The sequence below is a fragment of the Cricetulus griseus genome, chromosome 2, assembly GCF_003668045.3.
Source record: "Cricetulus griseus strain 17A/GY chromosome 2, alternate assembly CriGri-PICRH-1.0, whole genome shotgun sequence".
NCBI classification, from domain to species: domain Eukaryota; kingdom Metazoa; phylum Chordata; class Mammalia; order Rodentia; family Cricetidae; genus Cricetulus; species Cricetulus griseus.
In genome coordinates, this window is record NC_048595.1 from 19,901,046 (window position 1) to 19,918,359 (window position 17,314).

Consider the following 17,314-nt stretch of genomic DNA (forward strand, 5'->3'; position numbering starts at 1 on the left):
CAGTTGCAGGGGATCTGACACCCTCACACAGACATACATACAGGCAAAACACCAATGCACATAAAATTAAAAAAAAATCATTTCAAAAATCTTACTCCCTTAAAAGATAATAGTAGTCTCCACACACTTGGGAAGCTTAGGCAGAAGGATTGCTGAGAGTTCGAGGCCAGTCTGGTCTCCAGAGAGAGTGCCAGGATAGGTTCCAAAGCCACAGAGAAACCCTGTCTCGAAAAACAAAAACAAAAACAAAAACAAAAACAAAAACAAAAAAATTAAAAATCCCAGCTTACTCACCAGGCAGGAAAGAAGACAGAACCCAGAACCTTGGGCTACTAGTAGTCCTTTCCCCTACCTCAAGCAGGTCACAACCCAAGACTCAGTTTCCTCAGCTGTAAAAGATAAATTGTGAAGCAAATCACAGCACTAATAACTACCACGACTGCTTCCAGAGCTCCAGAAAACAGCCACCTGCTCCCATCACAGAGGGTGCCTCTCAGAGGGTGCACTGGGCCCTGAGGGCAACCAAGAGCAGCCTGGTACATTCTTCCTCAGGGCAGGAGGTCACAGTCACAAAACTAACCACTCCTTCTGGCTAAAATTGTCACACTCTTGACCAACAAGAGAGAAGCAAGCTCTGTCAGACAGCTAAGAGAGCACCTGCAGAGAGGAGACAGGTGGGTCACTACTAGAGAACAAGGAACAGGCTCAACCCAGCACAGGATCTGTATGTACTCACACAGTCTCAGCCATTTTAGAGGACAGGCCTAACACCAGGCACAAAACACCTACAGCTCTCTCAGATAGGAAGAAGGTCCCACGGTGGACATGCCACCCCCTCAGATGGAGTCCTAGTGGAGCACAGGTGCAGTGGAGCGCAGCACCACTCCACACAGGGCCTAATGCATCAGCTGAGGCAACGAGAGAGGCAATCCGTGCAGCTGCACCCCTCCAGGAGGCTACGCCAAGACACGAACAGAAAATAAACAGCAATTCAGCATGGCTAAGAACAGGAGCTGTTCCCTCATCTGAAGAACAGAGGGGACCTTTATCTATTAAGACTTAGTGGGAATTAGTAAGATACTTTTACAGAGTCCCTACACTGCTCTGTCGATATTCGATAAATGGTAATTATTATTAGAACATACACCCCAACAACAACAGAAGCCATGCCACAGGCGGGCTAGGCGTAATGCCGAAACTGGAGAAAAAAAGTATGGAGAGAGCATCAGGAGAGTGGAGAACAGGACTGGGCTTTTCCCCAAAGGCCCAAAGAGGTACTATTGGGAAGTTGTGGGAATTTAAGAGGCCTAACAGGTCTTTAGGGCTAATGGCAAGTCCGTGAAGGGATGATAGAATCTCATCTTCCTCCATGCTCTCTTTGGTTTCCCAGTCATGAGGGAGGCCATTCTGGTCCACTAAATATTCCTGCCATCAAGTGTCACCTCATCTGTAGGCAAACGATGGGCTAACTAATCTGTGAGCCCCCAAAACTGTGAACCAAAATAAACTCTCTTTTATAAACTGACTATATACAGTATTTTTGATATAGTAACAAAACTGACTAACACGGTGTGTGTGTGTGTGTGTGTGTGTGTGTGTGTGTGTGTGTGTGTGTGTGTGTAATAAGCTCTAAAAGCCACACACAGTGAGCCAGACAACCCCCCCAAAATCAATCTCTACCTCAGACTCAGAAGGTGAGACACTGCCATCACTTCACAAGTCCAGAGACATGTAGCAAAAAAGCAGCAGCACCAAGAGCAGAGAGCAAAGCAAGGTTTCCTTAGAGACTAGCTGCATGTGTGGGACCGGACCGGCCGGGGTGAGAGGAAAGGTGAACCTCGGGCCTGAAGCTGAATGAAATCCAGGCCAAGTGCCCAGCACACCTGAGAACACACTACCTGAGGCCTTTTCGCCCAGGTGCCAGCTGACTTCCTTCACGCCATCCCAGTCAGGCAGCTGTTTTCCCAGGAGAGAAAGGTCATCCATTTTCTTGGTAGAGTCCCATGGGGTTGAGACAGCTTCAAGGTGACCTGTTTCTTCTCTCCTTTGGAGAAGTGGAAGAAGTAGGTCCAAGTCCCACCTTTACAGAACACCGGGCTCATGTCTGCTTATGAGAAGTGGGCAATAATAACTCCCTAGTCTCTATTCACAAACTTGTTCTAAGGAGGAAATAGCATACACCTTGCAAAGACCAAAACCAAAACAACATCATAAGATGTAAAGGGACAAAAGAAGTCTTTTTTTGTCCCTAATCAGGGGACAAGATGAATACCTGCTTTATAGGCATCTGGGCCTCTGCCAGGTGTTCCAGGTCAGAAATATGGGCAAACAACAGGGGTGCTGCCAGTGGTGAGCTGGGCTACAGAGAGCTTCTCCCTGGGAACAAACACTGCCTGAGAGTCAGGTGAATTGGGACAAAGCAGAATTCATGCAAGAGCCAAACCACAGCACAAGAAGAGGCGAGGGAGGAGGAGAATAGCCCTATCCCAAAGGTTTCAGGACAGTTTGCTCAATTATTCATTTATTCATACATTTATTTATTATTTACTTATTTGAGATGGGGTCTCGTGTATCTGGCTTCAAGCTCACTCAGTAACTGAGGATGGCCTTGAACTTCTGATCTTCCTGCCTTTTTCTCAGTACTGAGATTACAGTGTGTTACCATCATACTTGCTTTATACAGTGCTGAGAATCGAATCCAGGACCTCAGACATGACAGGCAAGTACTCTATCAACTAAGTTACATACCCAGTTCTGGTTCTCCCAATAATTTAAGTCCCTCTTAAACCGCTAACCCTCCTCCCACCAAGAAAAGGACTTGACTACTAGAGAGAACAAAACAGGGTCCAGAGCAGGCAAGTGATTTGCCCGAGGTCACCTCCCCAGTCCCAAAGGCATCAATTACTCTAGAAAATTATTAACTCTTGCCCCGTCTCTCCCATGTCAGTCCTTTGGGTTCTCCTTTGGGTTCTGGGACACAACCAGGATGGCAAAGAAGACTGTACACTGCACCTTCCGTTCTTAAAAGAGGGGTATCTTGCATGACAAGGAGGATGGGGACTCCACCAAAACCTCTACCCACTCTGGGATAATGAGGAAACGGGCAAGACCCTGAAACAAATTCTCTAGCTCTTGGATAGCAGCCAGTACAGAAACCAGTGCTTCACCCGCCAGCCTGTTATCAAGGCACCATCTCCCCTCTTCCCACAACCAGCACATGGAGGCAGATCAAGAGAAAGAACAGGACAGCCAGGGTTACACAGGACAGGCAGAGAGAGAGAGAGAGTCAGATGACATGTCCAAACCCCTGTAACCTTAAGGAAGGACCAGGTGGCAGCACAGATAAGGGACGCTGTGCTCCAGTCTTAGAGGACCTAGGAAGTAGGGATGCTTCTGCCTTAGGTGGCTACAACACTGACAGCGGCAGTGGCTGCTCACCAAGCACTCCCTACATAAAGTCAACTGTCTGTGCATTCATTTACGGCATCGTCACGTCACTAACACTACAGCTAAGCACTAGTTCCCCACCCCGGAACAACACACACACTTTTTGTGGGTGTGGTACTGGGGTGGAACCTAGGTGTTCTCCACCACTGAGCTACACTCTATCCTGTGACAAAGAAACTGAGGTTCAGAGGATGTAAACCACCAGATGGCAGGTACCGTCTCCACTGCAACCTCAAATCTAACCTTAACGCTGCCCTGTGAAGGTGAAAGTGGAGAGTGGGTTTTCACTGTTGCCATCGGAACAGGACCGACCCTTCACGTCTTTCATCCACCTGCCCCCTCCGCTTTACCCCCCAGAATGGCCAGGTGCCGAAGGAGGCTCCTGTTGTGAGAAGCAGAAAAATGCCTTTCCAAGCCAGATACACAGACCTTTGGGACTGCAAAGGGGGATCATACTCAGCCTTCCCATTTTCTGACAGGGAAACTGAGGTCCAAGGTTGGGGAGCTTTCCCAGGGTTTCCAGAATCAGAGCAATAACAGAAATGTCAGACCTGGAACGGATCACAAAGATCAGCTGGCTGAGGAGGCTCGATTGGTCAAGGTCACAGGGGAGGAGAAATGAGAACTCAGTTTCCTGACTGATACTCTAGCCAGCACCCCGTCCCTGCTGTCCCACTGAGGGTCTCAGGCCCCACACTCCATGTTGACAAGGCAGGTCAGGCCCAGTTGTTGCCCCTTAGGACAAGAGCTGTCATATCAGGTCTGCAGGGAAAAAAAAAGTTTCCAGAGTGGGGTCTTTCTGGTCATATCACCAGCAGATATGCACTGTGTGTGCCAACTCCTGACACTGGGGCATGAGGGGGCAGAAGGGAGGTGTTAATTTACAGACAAGCACTTATGAAGTCTTTTCCTTGTCTCCCACAGACAAATGACAAATCATGGCCACTTCAGTTCTTATAACAAATACAGACACAAGGTTTCATGACTCAATCAATATAGTCAAATAGCAATTCAGATTCTTTCACAAAACAAAGACCTTCAGGAAAGGCTCAGCTGCTCAAGGTTATGCATTTATGTGAGAATCCGGACACAGGGTTCCCCTTGCTCAGTCCTTGATTTTTTCCAGGAAGCTGGCTGCCATCAGGATGTAAGTGCTGATGTTCCAGCTCCATGGCCAAACTCTGCAGCCACCATAACACCTCAGCACCAAAGCCCTGTACTGGGAAGCCAGCTCCTGGATCTGTCAAAACAGAGGCATCAGTTCCTGCAGCACGCTTCAGGAACCATCGGCAATGATGTCCTTGGGAGAGCTTCAAGGCTTCCTGCTCAGTCTCTACCTCCTCAAAACCCAAATCTCAAGCAAAGAGGGGAGCAGAGTCCCAGTACCTTGCACCTTCCACAGTTAACTTAAAGGGAACTGAAAAACTTAAGGCAGCTTGCAAAGCCCCCTGGACACTACCTCCAGGGACTTCTGGACTATTCGGTCTCTGGAGAACACCAATCACCCAGCAGGACAGGTTGCTCAGGCTAGGCAGGGAGCCCAACCCGTGGGGAGGGAACACCTTTTCCATGTCCTTCTTCCAAAAAGAGTATTTTGAAATCTCTTTAGACCTAGCTCTTGTCTATATCTCTTCTCCTTCAATGAGTAGTCAATGTCTCTGGTCAGTCGGGTACAACCCTGAAGCAAATCTCATCTTCCTCCACTTTCCTGCCACCCCAAAAACGGCCTTTGGAAATGCCTATGAACTGGATAACGGTTGGCATTTCTGGTCTGGAACCTGACTCAGGGGCATCTGATCAGCCTTGGCAGGCAAAACGGACAGATACTACCCTGGGGATGAAGGAAAATGAGACTTTGGTGATGTTCTACCACACTCCTAAGTCTCCCGTAACCAGTCCCCTACTATATGCAAAATCCTGAGACAGGCCAGGTCCTGAAACACTCTCACGAGGAAGGTAATAAATTGCACTGATTCCTGTTGACAGGACAGAAAGTGCCACTTGCTAAAAGGTCCTCCTGTCTTACAGTTCAGCACCCGACTCCTCTCTAGATCTGATCCAAGCCATAGGAGACCTGCCAAGCCTTGGAAGCGTTACTGAAACTACCTAGTGTCAGAGGCATCCCATTCTCAAGTCCTGTGCACTCCCCTGGTCCCTTCCTTCCCCTTCATAAGGCCAGCTCTAATCTTGGAAGGTCTCAGATCACAGAGGCCAGAGTTTAAGGACCAAACACAAAAAGGAAGAGGAGGCCTATGTCACAGAAGTGGTTCATTCAGACCCTGAGCAGCCCCATCTGGTAACAAATGGGACAAGAAAGAAGCTCACCTATCTGGTGGTGGCGGCAGAAGCAACACCATCACACACCTCAGACTTACCTATCTTCATGAGGCAGGCCAGCAGGATCCAGAGGGAGATCTCAAAGGGTGTGCGCACATGTAAGTAGTCAATGTCCAGCACTGGAAAGGCCTTTCGAAGTGTCTTAGCGCCATGTTCAATGTGTAAATTGGTCAAATTGCGGTCATCTGGGTGGTGGACAGGCTCTGATGGAGCAGTGGTGACATCCCCAATTGAGCGTTCCCGTGGTGGTTCAGCCCCTCTGATGGTGTTGGCAGTAGGGCTAGGCTGGAGGCCATGGCTCCTGAGAACAGGTAACAGTCCCACCAAGGCAACCACCACCAGCAAGGAGGGGAAGATCCGAGGTGGAGAAAGTCCCCAGATGCCAGACCACCGAAGCATCATGCTGCTCCCTCAGCCTGTGAGGCCTCAGCCCTTAGGGAAGCGAGTATAAGACCTGGGACATAGAGAGTAAGCAGTCTGCAGGGTGGGACGAGACTGGGGCAGTCTCTAGGAAAAGTTCATGATTTAGAGGTATTTTGCTTTTCTAGAGATTCACAATCTTAAAGTCCAAACTGGAAAGGGGGGCAAGTACCTTGTAGGAACTTGGGAGGAAACCCAAAAGATCTAGAACTCCAGGCTGGGAGAAGGCAATCGGGGACCGCGTCCTAAAGAAAGAGGGCACCAGCAAGGGAAAGGAGGAAAGAAGGATGGGACCTTTGGCTAAGGAAAATCACCGGGGTGCTGGGACTCGGCGAAAAGGAAGGGGTAAGGAACCTGTGTAGAAGGGACCGAAAAGGGTGAGACCCACTGCAGGAAAAGGAGAGAGAAGAAGGCTTGAAGGCCAGCCTGCCAGAAAGGAGTAAAGCCGGAAAGGGGCTGGGGCTTCCCCACCCAGAGGAGAGCCAGGGTCCAGGCGCGCCGGGTTGAGATTCCAGGGAAATGGAGGGAGGCGGAAGACGGAGGCAAGCAGGCGGCCTGGCGGGAAGGCGACTCGGAGCAGGCTGGAGCCGGCGCGCAGTGAGCCAGCAGCAACACACCCCTCCTTGTGACCCCGGTGCAGTGCTGTAGTGCACCCTGGCCGAGCGACAGCTCCTTCACGATCAGCTCCAGCTCCGGCTCCACCTCCAGCCCCGACACAGCCACGGGTCCCGCGGCAGCGGACTGATGCCTAGCTGAGCACAGCGCAGCCATTTATAGGCACCAACGAGCAGCCGGCGCAGAGAGCTAGAGAGACCTGTCAGCGCCCGCGCAGTGCAGCGGCCCCTGTCGTCGAGAGAAGGAGGTATCCCGTAAGAAGAGGAAGCCGAGACCCAGATGGAAAAAAAAAAAAGTGCAGTCTAACACGAATGTTCTAGAGCAAGTAACTTAGCTTCTCTGTTTCACAGCTTTCTCAGCTGTAACGTGGAGATAAGTAGCTATAAAAAACGGACAGCATAATGGCTAAGTGAAGTCATCTATGTGCAATGTTTAGAACGAGAGGGGTGGGACTGTGGTTCAGAGGCAGAGTGTTTGCCTGCATTTGTAAAGCCTTGATTTCAATGCCCAGCGCCACAAAATAAGCTAAATAAATAAATGTGGGCTAGAAATCTGAAATGTTCGCAAGGGTAGGTTTGTGCTAAGGACTGAGTGAGCACAGCTCTGTTATTACTGCATCCCATCTCCTGGCCGGTGCTTTGCTGGCAGTGTGCTGGCTTCCCTTGACTGGGGGAGCTAACTCCAACCTCCCTGTCTCTGTCTCTAGATCCAAATGTTCCCTTTTATAAGGACTCCGGTCAAATTGAATTAGGAGTCTGCCCTAATGACTTTACCTTAGCTTGATCAACTTAAAAAGTCCATCTAAGCCGTGAGCAATGAGTCCCACCCATAACTGCCAGCACTTGGGAGACTAAGGAAGGAGGAATTTCAACTCCAGGTCAGCTTGCGTAACAAAGTGAGTTCCAGACCAGGTTGGGCTACATAGGAAGATCCTGTCTCAAAGAGACAAAAAGAAAAAAAAAGGGGGAGGGGGGCTTACCTTAATAAGGCAGCCACATTCACAGGCACTTAGTATGGGCAGGGGGAAGACCTCAACTTCTTTTGAAAGGGCACAATTCAACCCATAACGGTAGTGAAACAACAAAAAAGCAAGAAGCTGGGCATTGTTTTGGTCTGTCTGTCTATTTGTTTGATTGGTTTAAAGAATAAAGAAGGATTTTTATTACCTGCAGGCAGAACACAGCTTCCAAAAATGGCATGTTCTCTGTTTTGTGAGAGAGAGTCTTGCTGTGTAGCCCAGCCTGGCTTCTAATTTCTGGCAATCCTCCTGCCTCTGCCTCTCAAGTGGGATTACTGTGCACCGCCACACACAGCTGAAGCTGAAATTTGAAAAATGATCATGATTGGAATTCGGAAAGCTCAAGAAATTATGTCTATATGGTGCAAGCATTGGAATTCTTTTCATCCTAAGTAGTAGGATTTGAACACAGAACCCTGCCTATGCAAGGCAAACACTCTACCACTGAGCCCAGACTAAGAATTTTTTTTTTCTTTTTTGGCTTTTTGAGACAGAGTTTCTCTGAGTAGCCCTGGATGTCCTGGAACTCATTCTGTAGACCAGGCTGACCTCGAACTCAGAGATCCACATGCCTCTGCTTCCCAAGTTCTGAGATCAAAGGTGTGCACCACCACCACCTGGCAGACTGGTAATTTCTGAAATCATTGAAGTGCTGCCCTGTTTTGTAGAAGAGGTTAATTAAAGCCAAGAAAGTCAAGGTAATCTTAGAGGGGTTCATTTTAGTTTAACAAAGCTTTTCGGGACCATCTGACAAGGCTTTGTGCTGCACTAGCATCACAGGCATGAGACATGGGGTGGGAGTAGGGATGGTGACTAGGTGTCAGCTCAAGAGCTCAAAGTGAGTGTCTGAGTCCTGGTAGTGTCCTGTTCCTCTGTTGGGTAGTCTGTACCAAGGTTTCCCAAAGGCAGGTATGTATGTTGTGGGAGCTTACCAAGCACTCGGGATTTGTGCACCTTTTGGGTGGGGTTGTTTGTTTGTTTTTTCAAGACAGGGTTTCTGAGTGTAACAGACCAGGCTGTCCTGGAACTCAGAGAGATCTATCTGCCTGCCTCTGCCTCTGCTGTGATTAAAGGCAATGTGGACTATCACCTCCTGAGTTTGTGCACTTACCTGTGGATATAAAATCTTCCAGAAAAAGATCTTACAAATAACAAGAGTGTGATATGACAAGTAAGTGTGAAAACACTACTGACTTTTTCTGAACCTTACATTTTCCAGGGATAGGTTCAGACACTGGGAGGTGACAAAAAAATAAATAAATAAAAGAAATCAAGAAACAGACTAGAGAGATGGCTTAGTGGGTTCAAATCCTCACTGAACTGTATTCAAATCCCCAGCTCTCACATTTAATAAAATAAAATAAAATAAAAAGAAAGAAAGTCAAGTATCCCCACGTACCTTTAATCCTAGCACTGTGGATGACAGAGACAAAAAAGATTGCTGGGGGGGCTTGCTGGCCGCCAGCCTGACTCCAGGTTCAGTGAGACTAAAACAAAGTGATAGAACAGGAAACCTGATGCCCTAGTCTGGCCTCTGTATGTGAAAGGCCTCTGCACCAGCACATACCACACACATATACATGTGCTAGACACGTACACACATGAAGGGGTAGGCTTCATGAAGACAGTATCCTAGCATAAGCAAGAACCTGAGTTCATCTCCATAACTTTAAGAAAACCCTGAGAACAGATGAAAGGCAAACATAAGCTCCAATGGAGGAAAGCAAAAAGGAACAGCTTTTATGTCAAGGATCAGAATCAGCCAGGCTTGGTATCTGGTGTTAGCCTGGGCCTGTAATCTCTGCTACTCAAGAGATTGAGTCAAGAGGATTTCTAGTTCAAACCCCAGCAGGCCTACAGAGTGAGCTCAACTTAGTGAAAGCCTATTTCAAAATAAAAGTGTGTGTGTGTGTGTGTGTGTGTGTGTGTGTGTGTGTGTGTGTAGCTGGGCCATGGTGGCCATGTCTTTAATCCCAGCACTTGAAAATCAGAGGCAGGTGGATCTCTATGAGTTTGAGGCCAGCCTGGTCTACAGAGAGATTTCCAGGACAGGCTCCAAAACAATACAGAGAAACGCAGTCTGGAGAAAAAAGAAAAAAGATGTCTGGGAACATAGCTCAGTAGTGGAGTGCTTGCCTACCATACAAAATGTCCTGGGTTCCATTTTAAAACCCCAGAGGATCAGATTCAATAATGCCTCACAGTTGTTCAGTCATTGAGAATTGAAAATCAATTGTCCATGTTTGTCAATGGTGAAAGGCCTGCTGTGCAGCCAAAGTCGTGGTTCTTCTCATTCTCACTCTGTAGGTGAAAAATTAGGGTTTGCATTTTCGAAGCTGTTTGTCTAAGATCATATGGCTATGAGGAAGCAGTGCTAAAATTTAAAGCCAGCTTTTAATCTACACCACAGACTCAGTGTAAATTAATAAAAAGGAGAAAAGGTGGAGTTAGTGGAGGCACTTTCCACCCATGCCTTGAGGCCAGAGCCAGAAACTTTCCAGTACTTTCCAGTCCAGACAACCAGTCACTGGTGCACTCTGACCCTCCCCTCTCTCTCTTCAGCCCAGCTACCAGCTGCAGAGAGCATACATCTGAAGAGGACCAGGAAATACCACCAGAAGGTCCCCCAGGACATGGAGAAGGTTATAAAAACTTGACAGTATCAGGAAATAATCATGGGGACAGCCTGTGGCTAGGGCACAGTCCCAGGAGGCTTTGGGGCTATCTAACATAGATGTCCGCTGTCTAGACCCTGTCCCAGAACCTCTACAGGCTAGTTATAATTAGTGGATAATTAGTGTCTGTTTCAAGTTTCTTCCACCGTAATGCCGGGCAGCAACAGTGCTAACCTCATGGTGCTGCAATCTGAGTGTTAGGCAAAGTCCGTACGCTTTGGAGCAGCACCAGCAGGAATCACCTAAATTTGTCATTGTTATCTTTTCTTTCATGCATCTTGAAGTCTTGAACTTAGACTTTAATGTCTGTTTGGGGTTCTGTTTTGTTTTGTTTCTGAGACAGATAGGGTCTCACTATGTAGCCCTGGTTGTCCTGGAACTCCCTATGTAGACCAGGCTAACCTTGAACTCACAGAGATACACTAGCCTCTGCCTCTCCAGTGCTGGAATTAAAGGCGAGTGTGACTACCCGAAGCTTGCTTGGTTTGTTTTGAAACCAGATTGTTACAACTCAGACTGGCTTCTAAACTCCTCATGTAGCTGAAGATGACCTTGAACTCATTATCTTCCCACCTTCGCTCTGCCAAATGCTGGGATTGCATGCATGCACCACCTTGTTTGAATCTGTTTGAATTTTTTTGCACTAGGACTTCTCTTCAAGATCCTCCTACCTCAGCCTTCTGAGTGTTCGTGTTGCAGAGGAGCCTTGAAGCAAGGACCCTGTGAATTTGCACACACAATCACAGAGACGACAGACACGCTAGGAAGAGCACACTCACACTGATGACACTGGTCCTACCATCCCATCACCTGCTATGACTCTAATAATTCTAAATAAGCACTATTTTATTAAAAATCACCTATTAAAATGTACTGTATAATGGGAGTGCTTACCTAGCTTGTGCAGGACTCTTGGTTCAATCCTGGCACCACAATAATATAAAGTGTCTTAGTTGGGGTTTCCATTGCTGTGAAGAGACAGCACGGCCATGGCAACTCTTATAAATGAAGACGTGTAGTTGGGGCTGCCTTCCAGTTTCAGAGCATGGGGAGAAGTGTGGCAGTGTTCAGGCAGACTTGGAGCTGGAGAGGGAGCTGAGAGTTTTACACCTTGATCTGCAGGCAGCAGCAGGAGACTGTGTGCCACACTGAGTGTAGTTTGAGCACTGGAGACCTCAAAGCCGGCCTCCATAGGGACACACTCCTCCAACCAGGCCACACCTCCTAACAGTGCCACTCTCTCTGGGCCAGGCATTCTAACACAAGAGTCTATGGGAGCCATACCTATTCAAACCACCACATAAAATAAACTACAGTATTTGAAGGAAAGCAGAGGGGGAGGGTTCGGGGTTTTTTGTTTTTTGTATGTCCTCACTTATTATCATATTGTTGCTCTAAACTCAGAAGAAATGTCTACAGACCTTTCCTGGGGCACTGTGTGCTATCTCTCCCCATCTAGGTCATGTTCACTCCCCAAAACACTCAATCAAATACTTAAACCCTTCCACTAAAGGTGCTGGGGATTTTATGAAATTATTATTGTGGTGGTATTTATGATTTATGAAAGCTTGCCTGAGGATTCAGAAAGCAAAGTCAGACACAAGCCACAGAAGCCATGCACATGTACCTTTAATACCAGCAGCCAGAAGCTAGGAGGTGGTGGTACAAACCTTTAATCCCAGGACTCAGGAGAAAGGCAGATGGATCTCTGAGTCCAAGACCATCCTGCGTTAAAGGAGAGTGAATCAGAGCTCACGCCTTTAATCCCAGGACTCAGGAGAGGTATTTAAGACAGGAACAGGGTCTCAGTATCAAGCATTCATTCTCCAGCCACACTGAGGAGAGGCAGCAGGATCAGCCCATTCAGCCTAAAGTGGTGGTAAGAGCTAGTGGTCAGCTACTTTTCTTTTCTTCTTTCTTCCTTTCTTTCTTTCTTTCTTTCTTTCTTTCTTTCTTTTGCAGATTTTATTTGAATTAGAAACAGGATTGTTTTACATGACGATCCCAGTTCCCTCTCCCTCCCGTCCTCCCCTACCACCTGCCCCCAACTAAAACCCTACCTATCACATATCCTTTCTACTCCCCCTGGATGGTGAGGTCTTCCACAGGGTGTCATCAGAGTCTATCATATCCTTTGGGATAGGGCCTAGGCCCACCCCTGTGTGACTTGGCTTAGGGAGTATCCCTCTATGTGGAATGGGCTCCCAAAGTCCACACCTATGCTAGGGATAAGTACTGAACTACTACCGGAGGTCCTGTAGATTTCTGAGGTTTCTTCACTGAAACCTATGTTCCTGGGGTCTGGATCAATCCCATGCTGGTATCCCAGCTATCAGTCTGGGGAGCAAGAGCACCCCTATGTTCAGGTCAGCTGTTTCTGTGGGTTTCACCAGCCCGGTCTGGACCCCTTTGCTCTTCACTCGTCCTTCTCTGCATCTGGGTTCCAGTTCAGTTCGGTGATTAGGTGTGGGTGTCTGCTTCTACTTCCACCAGCTGCTGGATGAGGGCTATTGGGTAGCATATAAGTCAGTCATCAATCTCATTATCAGGGAAGGGCATTTAAGGTAGCCTCTCCTTTGTTGCTTAGATTGTTAGTTGGTGTCATCTGCTTTTCTGATCTTCACCTTGAAGTTTGAACCCCAATATCAATTTCTGTATCTTTTATTTATTCTGCTACATATTATAGCTGTGGCATCACCTCTTATTATAGTCCATATGCTGGCAGAGGATCCACTGTGTATCACAGTGCACAAATGTAAGTCACACTTGTTTCTGTCTCCCAGTTTGTTCATGTGTATATCAAGTGGATAATGTCATATTAGTGTAGGATGATTGCAAGACTAAAAGGTGGCTGAGGCAGGAGGATTTCCATGGGTTTGAAGCTAGTCTATAGTAAGACACTGTATCAAAAAACAAAACAAGAGGAGCACGGAGGGAGGGCTGGAAAGGTGGCTCGGTAGTTGAGTCCAGCTTTTGCAAAGGACCCGTTTGATTCCCAGAACCCATGGCAGATGGCTCACAACTGTGACTCCAAGGGCACCTGCACTCATACTTGCACGCACATCCCACCCCCCCCCCACACACACACATACAGAAACTTGCTCTGTAGAGCAGGCTGGCCTCGAACTCACAGAGATCCACCTGCCTCTGCCTCCAAAGTGCTGGGATTAAAGGCGTGCACCACCAACGCCCAAATGTATATTTTTAAAAGTGCTAGTTAGGCTGGGCAGTGGTGGCACACGCCTTTAATCCCAGCACTTTGGAGGCAGAGGCAGGCGGATCTCTGAGTTTGAGGCCAGCCTGGTCTCCAGAGCGAGTGCCAGGATAGGCTCCAAAGCCACAGAGAAACCCTGTCTAGTACTAGTTAGGTATTTTGTAGAATGCTCCCCCCCCCCTTTTTTTTTAACCTGACATTTTCTTCCAAACTTGAGTTACAGGCTGGGAAGAATGCCACAGAAATGTGGTAGCTTTCTCATCACACCATGTCACAGGCCATACCATACCTTACCACAGGCAATATTCCATTGTCACTTATGAATAAGGAGATCCCAACGTAATTTCCCATTTTCCGTATACTAGCCATTGGAAGCAGCAGCTAATCACTCCCGTTTTTACATCCCTAATCACTAATGACCATTTTGTGATATTTGCTGTAGGGCATGTCTCTCACAGAAATTTTTTAGTCTTTTGCCTATGTTGCAACTCATTTGCTTACCTTTGGTTTCTACTGCACTCTAGGTGAGGTTTACATATTAGTAACAATTATTTCACAATTATCACAATTTAGTCATGTCCTGTGAATTAGATGTTTACATTTCTGTCTTTTTCTATTATTTATTTAGTGTGCGTATGTGTGCCTGTACATGTATGTGTGGGGGTGCATATATGAATCAGAGGACAGCTATCAGGAGTCATCCCATCCCTCCCACCACATGGGCTCTGGGGAAGGAAACCAGGCTTGCTGGCAAGTGCACTTACCTGCTGAGCCATTTCACTGACCCTGTATTTTTTTTTTCCAATGCTGGAGATCTGACTCAGTGCCTTGCAAAGGCAGGGCAAGTGTTCTACCACTTAGCTACACTCCTAACTCCCTGTGTAAGTTTTAAAGTTTAAATTAGTTACAATTGGAGGCTGGAGAGATGGCTCAGTGGTTAAAAAGTACTGACTGTTCTTCCAGAGGACCCTAGTTCAATTCCCAGCATCTGCACGGCAGCTCACACGGTCTGTAACAGCTCCAGGGGATCCGACACCCCCACACAGACACATATATAGACAAAGCACCGATGCACATAAAATAAAAATAAATAAAACTTAAAAAAATAATAAAAAATAAATAAAACTTAGCTACATTTGTATATCACTTCCTTTATTCTTTCTCTCCATTATCTTTCTTTCCTTTGCCCTTTGTGGTTTTGAAAGTACCTTTTGAACACCCAGCCATGACTTGCTTATCCCCTAACAACTATCAGTTCTCATGGCATTTGTCCTCATTTCTTGTTTTCCTCAAATGCCCAATGTTCCTCTTTCCTTTGTTTCCAGCCAAGTGTCTAAATACCATTAATACTGTAAACGAGAAGAAAACTTCTCTGTGAAGCTCTCCCTGTGCTTTCAGGTATACTTGGTTGTTTCCTCTTTCCATTGTGATTGCACACATAGCCCAAGTCTCTATTAAAGCACATTCTGTTCTCTGTGGTTCCCCTTGGTTTCACTGTTTACTAAACTGTTATGACTTAAGAGGGACCCCATGTAATCCCAGTTTGAGAGGCTGATGTAAGAGGATTGCTGGAGTCAGAGGCCAGCCTGGTCTATTTAGTAATTTCCAGGCCAGCCTGGCTACAGTGACTCCCAGCCTTAAATGACAACCACAAAAGGGCAGGAGCAGGATGTAGGTGATGTTTGTGGGGTAAACAGATAGGTGATGGGGGAAGCCATAACCTGAATCCATGATCTTCACATTTTCTTTTGCTTTTGTGACCCTGAAGAATTTTTAAAGACTCTGTACCCACCTCCCATGCCTGTGAGATTCCAAGAGAGAAAACAAATGACTTGGTCCAAGTAAGATGGTTCACACAGGTTGTACACATAGAGAGACTGATTTGGTTGTGTGGTCAGGGTGGAGGAAAGTCACAAGAGGCCTACAGGAAGCTGGGGATGGCAGTACCCAAACAGTTGCCACCCTCTGCCTACAGGTACAACTTGTCTGCCTTAAAGAGGGCACTAACAGCCTCCAAAGCTACAAAGAAACCCTGTCTCGAAGAAAACAAACAAACAAACAAAAGAGGGTACTAACTTCCTATCAGCTGACAAGACTGGCCTGCAGAGACTTCATGGGGCATGAACCAGAGGGGACAGATCCTGATCTCACTGTCTTCCCTTTCTCTATTCTCTTGCCAGGACTTCCCACTGGCCCATCTCAAGTCAAATCCAGATGGAACAGGAGCCACTGATATCTTCCATTTAAGTAAGATAGCCAGACAGGCAGGGGACAGACAGGGGAGAGGAGAGGACAGAATGCAAGCTGGCCTGGCAGCGGTATGCACGGGCCTTTCATCACAGCATTTGGGAGGCAGAGGTAGATGGATCTCTGAGTTTGAGGTCAGCCTGGTCTCTAGAATAAGTTCTAAGTCAGTCAGGGACACACAGAAACCTCCTTGGTTGTTTTGGGGGGAGGTTGGTGTGTGGCGGGGAGGGACATGTTCATCTTAAATGCAAGTCATTGCTGGGTCAAGCGTCCCCACACCCAAAAAAGGAAAATGTTGCTAAGAATATACTAGCATATTGCAACTATCCATTTAAAAAATTTTTGGTCTGGGCAGTGGTGGTGCATGCCTTTAATCCCAGCACTCCTGGTGTGTGTGTGTGTGTGTGTGTGTGTGTGTGTGTGTGTGTGTGTGTGTGTGTGAAGCAGGTGTATCTCTTTGAGTTTGAGGCCAGCAGCCTTGTCTACAAAGTGAATTCCAGGATAGGCTCCAAAGCTACAAAGAAATCCTGTCTTGAAAAACCAACCCCCCCTCCCAAAAAATTTGTTTTTTGGAACAGGGCCTTACTGAATAAGCCAAACTAGCTTAGAGCTTGCTATGTAGTCCAGATTGGCAAAATTTTATGGCAATCTTCCATCCTCAGCCTCCTGAGTGCTAATAATGAGTTTTTATTTTCTCAAAAAATTTACCATTTTTATCTTCCATCCTCAGCCTCCTGAGTGCTAATAATGAGTTTTTATTTTCTCAAAAAATTTACCATTTTTATTTATCTATCAGGGAGGGAACATGTCTAATGAGTGTGTTTGTGTGTGTGTGTGTGAGAGAGAGAGAGAGAGAGAGAGAGAGAGAGAGAGAGAGAGAGAGAGAGAGAGAGAGAGAGAGAGAGAGAGAGAGAGAGGCTGACTATGGGGGCTGCAATGTGTGTGAGGCAGTCAGAGGACGAGTTTGTGGAGTCAGTTCTTTCCGTCCCCTTTTATTGAACTCAGGTTGCCAGGCAAGAGCCTTTAGCTATGGAGCCATCTCACCAGCCCTACTGGTTATTTTGTTTTTGAGACAGGTCCTTAATGCATCCTTGGCCGGCCTGGAACTGGCCTCAAACTGGTAGCAATCCCATTGCTTCTGCCTCTTGAGTAGTAGATTATAGGTGTCCTTACTGAATGGGGAAAAAATGAGGACATGACTGCTCCTAGGTATGGACTGAAGAGGTTTTTTGTGGATATGAGGAAGAGCATAGCCAGAGACATCTGGAAGGGTCCAGACTGAACCAGGCCGAGAGAGAGAGAGAGAGAGAGAGAGAGAGAGAGAGAGAGAGAGAGAGAGAG

General features: G+C 47.1%; 1 protein-coding gene across 1 annotated transcript in view; it reads right to left on the reverse strand.

The window, feature by feature from the left end:
* Slc9a1 (solute carrier family 9 member A1) overlaps window positions 1-6,186 on the reverse strand; it is a 55,883-nt gene extending 49,697 nt beyond the window's left edge. Inside the window, 1 exon segment of the mRNA NM_001246753.1 lies at window positions 5,823-6,186. Within this exon segment, the coding sequence (NP_001233682.1) occupies window positions 5,823-6,186 (364 nt within the window).
* Window positions 6,187-17,314: the final 11,128 nt, after the last annotated feature.